At 43.5% G+C, this 10,756-nt stretch overlaps 1 protein-coding gene across 2 annotated transcripts in view; it reads left to right on the top strand.

Moving 5' to 3' along the window:
* Positions 1-256: 256 nt before the first annotated feature.
* Positions 257-10,756, top strand: part of LPCAT2 (lysophosphatidylcholine acyltransferase 2) — a 47,491-nt gene continuing 36,991 nt past the window's right edge. The window contains exons 1-4 of one of the 2 annotated variants that reach the window (XM_077831189.1): positions 257-439; positions 6,145-6,284; positions 7,372-7,589; positions 9,622-9,734. In XM_077831189.1, coding sequence (XP_077687315.1) covers positions 257-439; positions 6,145-6,284; positions 7,372-7,589; positions 9,622-9,734 — 654 coding nt within the window. The remainder of the gene's footprint in view (positions 440-6,144; positions 6,285-7,371; positions 7,590-9,621; positions 9,735-10,756) is intronic. The other variant, XM_077831190.1, reaches the window with a different exon arrangement.

The raw sequence follows: 10,756 nt of genomic DNA, 5'->3' as shown, positions 1-10,756 counted from the left end.
CCACAAGGGCCCTGGGGTTGGCTGTGCTCTGGGGACAGTTCCCTCAGAGACCTGTTTACACTGGGGGCGAGCTGCCATTAAATCCCCCCTCCCGTTCCCAGCCTTCCTGGGGGCTCTGGCTGCAGCCGGGGCAGGGGCTGCCCAGCAGGACCCCCCCAGGGACACGTGAAAGGCCGGGAGCCGAGCCCCCCGCCTGCGGCGGCCACGCCAGGAGGGAGGCCGGGAATCCCTCGGGGCGGCCCCCCCCGGGCGGCTCATGCGCAGGTGGCGGCGGGAGGCGGAGCAGCCCTGCGGCGGGGACTCGGAGCCCGGCGGCCGGCGCGGCGGGGCCATGGCGCCGCGACTCTTCCCCTTGCCCAGGCAGCAGTCGCTCTACCCGCCCAGCGTCCGCAACCCCTTCGTGCACGAGGGGCGCCTGAGCGCCCAGGACAAAGCGCGGGTAAGGCCGGCGGCGCGGGACGGGGCAGCCCCGCCCCGCCGGTGCAAACGGGGCACGTGCAACGGGGAATAAACAGGCGCCCGGGAAGGCTCCGGCTCCGGCTCCCCCAGCCAAGGGCATGAGGCGGTTTATTCCCGTGCAGTCCTTCCGCCCAGGCTGGAGTCGAGCCCGGGCGGCGAGTAGCCGGCCCCCGGCGTGCCAGGGGCAATAGCGCCTCCCTCCAGCCCCCCCCCCCCGGGGGGGCTCTTCAGGGGAGCGGCCCGTCTGCCCCCCGGCGTGGGTGTGCACTAGCTGGACACGGTGGTTGTCTTCCCCCCGCCCGTCCTCGTGTCCCCGGGGTCGTTGCAAGGCGCTTGCACGGACATAGTGCAGCGCCGAGCGCTTCGACGGTGGGCTGACAGGAGGAGCCGCTTATACCAACAAACCAACCCCATCGCCCTCCCGCAGCTCGTCGAAACCCACAGCGCTAGTTTCCAAATACTGTGTCTCGGTAAACGTTGATCTCTACCCCCCCCCCCCCCAAGTAGCTCCCATTGCACTGAGATGTTGTTGTTGTTGTTATTATTATTATTTATTATTATTTTTGAAGAGTTAATCTCTCAGTTTACAGTGGCTGTTGGGTCCAATTAAAGCAGGGGTTCTCAAACTGGGGGTCGGGAAGCCTCAGAGGGTCCTGAGGTGATTACATGGGGGGGGTCGTGAGCCATCAGCCTCCACCCCAAACCCCACTTTGCCTCCAGCATTTATAATGGTGTTAAATATATTTTAAAAAGTGGTTTTAATTTATGAGGTCGCACTCAGAGGCTTGCTATGTGAAAGGGGTCACCAGTACAAAAGTTTGAGAGCCACTGAATTCAAGGAATAGAACTTCTGAGGTGCAGTTACTTTTGATGTTCGCACTCTGGTACCATAAGATCAAAATAGGCCCATGAGTTGGCTCTAATAGACAATTAGATCCAGTTGGAGCACTGGGATTTTAGATTCTGGTGGGGTGGGGGAGCATTTTATAAAATGCTCAACAGCAGTAGAAATTTTTTTCAGGGAAAACAAATCCAGTGGAAACATTTCCTTCCCAATCATTTCCTCATTTTTCTGGTTCATGTCACCTTGAAAGTGAAATTGAATAGCAAAAGTGACAATGACTAGGCTGTTTATATTATCAAAGCTTAGGGGAAATGTAAAAGATATCAGCATAAAGAGTAAGTCACTGTTTAAAATGATCTTACTTTAATAATCGAATGACCCAATCCTGGAAACAAGCAGGTGAAATAATTATGTAAATGAGTAGTCCCACTGACATCAAAATTGTAACTCATGTGAATAAAGTTACACCCTTGCATAAGTATTTGCAGCCTGAGGGCTACGGTTGTTGTTTATAAAGTAGGAAAGAACATAGCTTAAAACATTATTTTTGTTATAACTGTGAACTTTTAAACACTGTTCCTTGGTTTATTAATCTATACAATGTGAATAATACCTGCCTCGCTTTGAGATGGTAGTATAAAAAGCTGAATTATTATAATATTGATCTTAAAAGGACTCATGTTAAGCACTTCAAAAATTCTTTCCTGTTCTTTTCAAATTAAAATTAAATAATTGAAAACATAAATTTTTTTTCTTTTTTTTTTTACATGTTGACTGTCTCTTATTTATCGGTTAGCTTGGACAATGCAAAGAGGGTAGGCAGTTTCACATTATCGTTAACAGATTTTGCTGCATTGAAAGGCTCAATTGAACTAGATTCTACGGGGTAGTGGATGCAAATGCTGCAGGGGATTGGATGACAGACTTTTTTTCCTTTCACCCTTTAGAATTAAAATATGTGGAAACAATTATTTTAAAACATTAAAATCCTATAGTATTAAAATCTAAACTTTGAGCCAAATTTGACCTGCTTTAATGGTGGGCTGAAATGCTTCTTAAATACAAACACACCAGGATCTGCAATCATGGACCCCACGCCTCTCAATTGTGCCATTGACTTCAGTGCGATTTCCCCAAAGATGTAGGTTTCCATACTAGTAAACCCGGTTATAGAATACAGAAACTTGTTTTCAGAAGCCTGCAATTTGAAACCATGGTCCATTACTCCAGCTTTCTACAATAATCTCCACTTTGTTCAGCACTCAAAGTATGTTCCTGTAAAGCTACAGGGAGAGTGGGGGGAGACTACACAATGGTACAGTGTCAGGTCCCAGTGCTGCAAGGTGCAGTGTGTGGTGAGCTTGGCACCCATTCACAGCCCCCTCGAGGCCATTGGGGTTTTCCATGAGCGCTGGGTTCTGCCCGTGAGGTGCCCCTTGCAGGTCAAGGCCTGACAGAGAGACAAGGGGCCAATGGGAACTAAAGATCCTGATTTTCACTCACATTTTACTCACTGAATCTTTCTTGTGGACATTGGACAGCATAGAATGTTCATGTTCAAAATTCTGCAAACAAACAAATGCTCTTCTCTAGTTTAGCATTGAGAGGGAAGAAAACGAAGTAAGAAAGGATACAGCCGTGGGTAGAAGAATGGACATAAGGAGGAAGGGTGGTTTAGATATCAGTCTGATAGGTGATACTGGCCGTAGAATGTCTGTGCCTAATCAGGTAAAGAACGTGAACAAAGCCAAATAGCAAAAATTAAGATACACCAATGCGAGGGAGCCTAGGTAACAAAATGGAGGAACTAGAGCTACTGGTGCAGGAAGTGAAAGCAGATGATATAAGGATAACAGAAACATAGTGGAATAGTAGTCATGACTGGAGTACAGGTATTGAAAGGTATGTGCTATTTAGGAAAGACAGAAATAAAGGCAAAGGTGGTGGAGTAGCATTGTATATCAATGATGAGGTCGACTGTAAAGAAATAAGTGATGGAATAGATCAGACAGAGTCTGTCTGGGCAAAAATTACATTGGGGAAGAAAGCTACTAGAGCCTCCACTGGGATGGTGCTTGGGGTGTGCTATACACCACCGAGATCTGATTTGGATATGGATAGAGACCTCTTTAATGTTTTTAATGAAGTAAATAGTAATGGAAATTGTGTGATTATGGGAGACTTTAACTTCCCAGATATAGGACAAATGCTAGTAATAATAATAGGGCTCAGATTTTCCTGGATGCGATAGCTGATGGATTTAGAAGATAAATAAGGACAAATTTACTTTTGATTGGAGATGGTCCAATTATTTTTGGAATAGTAGGATGTCACGACAAGATTGAGGGAACGCTGAAAGAGATGAGAGAGAGAGAGAGACAGACAAAAGGAACATTGTAGCCAATGGAGTATATTGAAGAATAGAATAAATAGGACTTAGAAATGTTTTTAATCTCCAACGTGAATTACAAACATTAGTTAATTTAAAGGGGAGAGGTAAGAATCAAGACAGTGATATAGTTTGGTAATGATCATTCAGCTGTATGAATCAGAAATTGCTTTCTGGAAGTTATTTCCTGATTGGGGCAGCTGTTTGGCCTTGCTTTTAAATAAATTGGTTAGTCTCTAAGGTGCCACAAGTACTCCTTTTCTTTTTGAACAGGAAGTAGTCATTTGTAAAGATCAGATTAGAAGTGCTGTCTTTGAGGGAGGAATGCTACTATTTAGTTGCAGGTTTAAAAAAAAAAGGTAAAGCTTGCATGATTGCTAATAAGAGCCAATCACCTGATATGGCACTAAAATACTTAACACAACTTGCTTGTTTTTGGTACGATACACTTCTTGCTGCAATGTACCTGTCCGGTTTTGGAAATTCATTATTAAATGGCTGTGGATGTAATGATCCTTCAGATATAACTTTCCAAATGGGGGTTTCCCAAAACTAATTCTTCTGTTTCTACTTTCTGTTGTTTGTGACCTGATTGAAAAACATTGCAAAATTATTTCAAGATTCAACTTAAATACAACACATTAAGCTCTTTCATTGTAATTAGTTATGTTGAGAGGCTTCATGACATCCAGTATACCTTTGGATGAATATGGTTTGTGCATTTATTCTGTTAAATACAGTAGCAGTATTGTAGAATAAAGCAGGATATGGTTACATCATGATAAAATTTAATACCATGTCAAATATTTGCATTCATATTAGCATGGTTTGTAGTTTTATAACCCTTACTGAATAGCTGGATTAGCCAGTCTGCATTTTCCTGGGTACATGTGTCTATGATGTACCTACCTAGCATGTTTGAGAGAGCTTTACAAACTGAGTCGAAGAGGAACAGTTTGATTGTGGCAAGACTGCTTTGTGTGTATTATACTATGTGTAAATATTGAGTCTGTTCTTGTCATTGACCAAGGAACAGGGAAGCTGTGTCTTTTTCCCTTCAACAGCTCCTCAGAGTGCATTTCAGTTTTAGCCTGTCTAAACAAAGTTTTTTCTAAATGTATGAAAAATAAAGTTGAGGCTCTATCTCAGTGTGTTTTGAGGATTCAAAGAGGCACATTTCAAAGCAGTCAGGAGGTAGGAAGTAAAATAGATCGTGTTGTCTTCATCAAGCCTGTATGTTTTTAATACTTTTAAGTGACTTCAGTGTTTGTGAAAAATTCCCAGAGTGACTGTGGACTGAAGACTTTATTGTCCATAGAACTGATATCTCCTGGGCAGCCGTAATGACATGGGATACTCGTACTATGCTAGAACTTAAATAGTAGAGATTGTCTTTGGGGTGAACAGGCAATTTAGGTATGGCTTCACTACATTTATAGCTCAGGGTACAACCTTAGTGTTCCCCCTAATTCAGTTCCCAACCACGCCCATAAATGTCTAGCTGCAGGTAACTGGGGCTTCATGCTCGACATAGCTAGCTCATCAGGGTGTGTACGCATGTGTGGATGCTTGAGTCCACTAAAGCTCAAGCTACTAATGCAGGGGGAACTTAGCCTGTTTCCATCTTGGTGTTTCTGCTGAGGCTATACCAACATTAGTGCATGTTACAGTTGGCTTCTTGTGGATGTGTTCCCTAGGACCAGGACTGAGACACATCAAGCAGATGTCAGTTGGTAATGATGTTTGGTTACTAGCTATCTGGACTGGATGTGAATTGATCACCTGGAGGCGACCATTACCATTTCCAGTCCGCCATGCCAAGATGTTAGGGCGGAAACACTCTGGCGAGAGGAATGATTATCTGTTCTAATCCCCAACCAGTCCCTTGTCGCCAACCCCACAATTTGCCTGCCTGGTTTTGACCTGTCCCATTGCCAGTGGTCCCTGTTGAACAGTTTCCAGACTGGGCAAGGTCTCTGTGTAGCCAACCAGTATCGCTGTGGCCTTTGTGCCAGGCCTTTGTGCAGCTGCGGCACGACACAGACAATGACGGACGTTGTCGAGGAATGCCTGCTGACTAGGTTCAGCGATGGCCTAGAAGAACTGGATCATACCACTGAAGATGCCATCGCTTGGCTAGATGACTATGCACACACTAAATAAATAAATTTTCCAATCCCCTATGCCAGTCATTCTTGTAAGATCCTTGACTTAAAGATTCAGAAATTCCAATTCCAACTATAGAATTTTCCCAAGCACCGTTTGTAAAAGAAAATAACTTCCCCCTCCTTTTACGTAAACATCTGTAGTTGTGTTAGAATCACATAATACTTTTCGTGTTTAATCATGTAGCAGTGACATAAGTACTTTAAAGTCCACATTATGTAACCAGAGCAAATCAGTGGTCAGTGATTTCTGTTGGTGCATTTTCTTCCTTTTTTTCCCTTCCTAGACTGTCCTGTTGGGGATTATCCTGCTTCCATTTCGTGCCATATGCATTGCATTAATTTTGCTGCTAACATGGCCAATTGCAGCAATTGTGACTTTCTGCCACCCTGAGAGAGGGTCTGTGCCGCTCATGGGATGGAAGAGGTAAAAAGCAATTGTCAAACTTTAGGTAACTTTTAGCAATGTATTTTAAAAGCTTCAAACTTTAATTTTTTTTCCTTATTATTAACATGATCAAAGAAATATTGCAAATACATGCTGTGGAGAATGTGTCTGCTTCATATGTTTCAATTCAACAGCATTTTAGTGCATTTTCTCTGAGTGATTGTAAAACAGAAATAAAGTTTCTGCAACCTCATGCAAATATCAGAAAATCTTCTTCTGTGTGGTGGGCTCAGCTCATTGCAGCAGAGACCTTGGGGGCTAGTTTAGATGTTAAAGATAGACACTTTGCAAGCCAGGCCTTTCCTTAGAGGTGGTGCTGGAAAGGAATATTTGGGCCACGGAGTGGGGTACTCCTTAACAAAGGAAGTAAAACACCTTTGGAATTCTGCCCAAGGATGATGGGAACAAGAAAATACATCCCCATATATTGCTGATGTTACATAATAGGCAAAGTTTGTATTTGGCCACATTTGTGCCCAGATTGCTCAATAATATTATGCATGACAACAAAAACACTTGTGGCCGCTCACAAGTCTTTTCTGTTAGGTGTGATGTCATTAAAGGGCTGTTTCACAGCTATATCTGTTATAAGCAGGGATTCTGGGTTTTGATCGCTCCGCTTTGGGCCTTTCAATATCTTGGGTGCATTCCAGATTCTTCCCTCTCTGCAGCCATATGATGCCAGGCGCGAATAATAACAGGAAGTGGGTTACAGCAAAACCGGGGAGTAGCTGAGAGTTAAAGTTCCTCTTTAAAGGAACATGATCATTTTCCATCTTAATCAGGGTTTCTTTATTAAAACGGATCATTTAAAAAAAACAGGAATGATGTTATTTGACTGGCTAATTTTGATTCAAAGTGGAATCCCTGTAGTTTTTAACGTAAAAAGGAGGCAGTAGTGTCTGACTTCCCACATAGCTGGTGCATGAGTCCAGTAGTTATAATGCATGATATGGAAACCTTACTTGCATGCTCTTTATTCTAAAGTGGGAAAGAAATGGTGGCTGGAGCACATAATGGAGTTTATTCACTTATGCATGCTATTCGTTTTATTTTCTTTTTAAAGGAAAGTGATCCAATGTGCCTTCCAGTGCTTAGGTCGTGCTTTGTTCTTCTTGATGGGCTTCCAAATTAAAGTGAAGGGGAAAGTAGCAGGTCCCTTGGAAGCCCCAATCTTTGTGGCAGCTCCTCACTCAAGCTTCTTTGATGGAATTATTGGTGTCGTAGCTGGATTTCCATCAAGCGTATCCAGGGTAGAGAACCTGTCGACCCCAGTATTTGGCAGTAAGTATTGATAAAGTTACAGATAAGGGATAAAATTTTCCTAAGTGCCATAGTGACTTAGGAGCCAAAGTCCTATGTTAAAAAGTGACTGAGGGCCAGATTTTCAAAGATATTTAGGCACTTAAAAATGCAGCTAGGCGCCTAGTGGGATTTTCAGATCTCAATGGAAGATAGGCTCCTAACTTGCTTAGGTATTTCTGAAAATCGCACCATGCACCTGTCTGCATCTTTAGGTGCCTAAATGTCTTTGAAACCCTGACCTATATTTCCACTGTGTTTCCCTCCCTAACACTGTCCTGCCATAATTATAGCTCTATTGTCTTCCTTTGTGTACATGACTCAAGTGACCCTTGACAATCATCCTGTAAGTCATTAGCCAGAAGATTCTCCTGTTGACAGTGTTTGCCTTTGGGCAACTTGGATGGGAGCTTTCCAGAAATTTCAGACTCTTGAGGGGAAGGAAGCAGGAAGACCAAGGGGCTTCAGGAGTAACACAAAGAAACCAAAGGAACACGGTTCACGTGACTTTGGGGGGACTTTTGCCACAGGGAGACCTTCTTGCCATAGAACTGGATGTAGTGAGCCCACGCTTAAGGCTTAGATATGCCCCTGGCCTGTGACAATGAGTAGCTCAGAGGAGGCTTGAAGGAAGCTGTGGAATTGACAATCCCAGTGCAGATCTGCCGGACGTTTCCAAGAATGGGCAAGTTGTGCAAAGGCTTCTTTACATGGGTGGATGGAATGGACTTATCAAGCCCTCAAAGTGCTGAATTTGCAGATGAACATACAAATTACTTGAGGTCTTGGGGGTGGGGAGTTATGTAAAGAAAATGCAGAACAGACCCAGACCAAGGAAATTCAGAAAATGGCATATTCTTACCACTGCTTTCTACATCTGAACTCTCTGAGCATTTCTCCTCTGTGTGTGTGTGTGTGTCTGTCACTGAGCTGTGAAGAAGTAAACCAAAAAGGAAACCATTCCGTAGATTAGAATAGAATATATGCTTGATTTTTCCAATTGTCTGAGCCTTCCTTCTCCTCCCATTGACCCAAGAAAAAAGAAGACCCACACTTATTATTACTGGGGCCATATACATGCTGTAGCACTTTTACTAATCTCACGTCCTTTATTTTTTATGGTGGCCAGCCTGAAGTTTACAGCATTCTTCATAAGCAATATAACGCAAAGCCAAACTCCCAGTCAGCAACTAGGAAAAGTAACCTAAGAACACTAGACTAGCATGAAAGACTTACTGATATTTGCTATGTTTCAGAGTAGCAGCCGTGTTAGTCTGTATCCGCAAAAAGAACAGGAGTACTTGTGGCACCTTAGAGACTAACAAATTTATTTGAGCATAAGTTTTCGTGAGCTACAGCTCACTTCATCGGATGCATGTAGTGGAAAATACAGTGGGGAGATTTTATATACACAGAGAACATGAAACAATGGGTGTTACCATAATGGATTTTTTAAAATGCAAACAGATGGACATCATACCAAAAGGACTGACAGTAAAAAATCCATTATGGTAAAACCCATTGCTTCATGTTCTCTGTGTATATAAAATCTCCCCACTGTCTTTTCCACTACATGCATCCGATGAAGTGAGCTGTAGCTCACGGAAGCTTATGCTCAAATAGATTTGTTAGTCTCTAAGGTGCCACAAATCCTCCTTTTCTTTTTGCTGATATTTGCTATGTAGCGTTGGGAGCACAGCAGCAGGGAAGATGGTCTCGTGGTCAAGGCAGGACTGGGACGTAGGAGATCTGCATTCAGTTCCTGACTCTGCCACAGATTGTATGAACGTGGGTGAAAAATCACAAAAATTCTCTGTATTAGGGGTGGTAATATCTTGTTTTTTCCCATTCTTAGCCTGTCTTTTCTATTTAGACTGGAAGCTGATCAAGGCAGGGTCTGTTTCTTTCTATGCGCTTATTCAATGCCTAGGACAGTGGCACTTAATTTCAGTTGGATCTTCTAGGTACTAGTGTGCTATGAATAATAATGATAACTTGAATCTCTCTTTCACAGCAATTATCAGATCCTTCCAGCCTATATTGGTATCACGTCTAGACCCAGATTCTCGAAGGAATACAATCAATGAGATAACTAAACGAGCAACATCAGGAGGCCAGTGGCCACAGGTAAAATAGGCTGTAAAGTGTCAGTTTTCCTTTTAAATTGTGAAGCTTAAGGCTTAAAAGTCCCATTCAGTTGGACACTTGCCTGTAGCTGTAACTTTCAAACCAAAGGAGACATCATCAACCCTTCTGGGTTTATAAAAGGCTTTTAAAAAAGAAAGGGGGTTCCAGTGTAATTACTCTTGAGTGACTGAGGAATCAATTCAGAACCCAAACGTACTAACAACTTGTAAAAAATATATGTCAAGAACACTCACAGGGATGCTTTTTTCCCCCCCTCTCCCTGCCCCGAAGTTTGGGGCCTTGAGCCTGTTGACCAGGTTGCTTGAAACTTAGTAGGCATTTAGCTTCACCTGTATTTTGGAAGCCACTTTACCATCTGTGTTCGAGCTCAGCATGAGAATAATGGATATCAGCACTGCACACCTACTCGCTTATGGTAACTTTTCAGCACCACGCTGTTTCTCTGCTTCTAGGACTACATTATCTTCCCAGCCTGAGTAGCTGGATGCTGGGGACCTCCATGGAGAGAGTAGTGTTTGGAGGAGCAGCTCCACAGATACTGTGCCAGGCCAAGGGCTGGGATGGGCCCTGGAGCCTTCGCACACCCCATTCTTCTTGGAAGAGCAAAGCCTAAAGGATCCCTGACGAAGCTGATTCTCTAGTTCTGACCTCTGCCCACTGCTGCCCTGTCATAAAACCCCCTGACTGACAATGCACAGGGAGCCTCACACAACTGAACTCCCGAGGACAATTTGACCAAATCCTGAGCCTGTCCTATCCCACGCATTGGAATGGCACCTCTTCTGTTGTGTGTGGAGATCTTAAAGGCAGAGGAGCATCCAAGTTAGAAATCTGCCCTGATCTCGTGCGTGTGCCTGTGTTTGTTTTTGTTTTCAGTGACTGAGAGAACAAGTTCAGTGGTTGAAATATCATGAGATCTATTTTTCTCAGAGCAGGTTCCTTCCTGGATGATTGAAACATCATGAGGAAACTAGCCATCAGTTTATTTTTTGTTCCATAAC

The sequence above is a fragment of the Eretmochelys imbricata genome, chromosome 12 (genome assembly GCF_965152235.1).
Source record: "Eretmochelys imbricata isolate rEreImb1 chromosome 12, rEreImb1.hap1, whole genome shotgun sequence".
Lineage (NCBI taxonomy): Eukaryota > Metazoa > Chordata > Testudines > Cheloniidae > Eretmochelys > Eretmochelys imbricata.
This window is presented reverse-complemented; position numbering and strand designations above follow the sequence as displayed.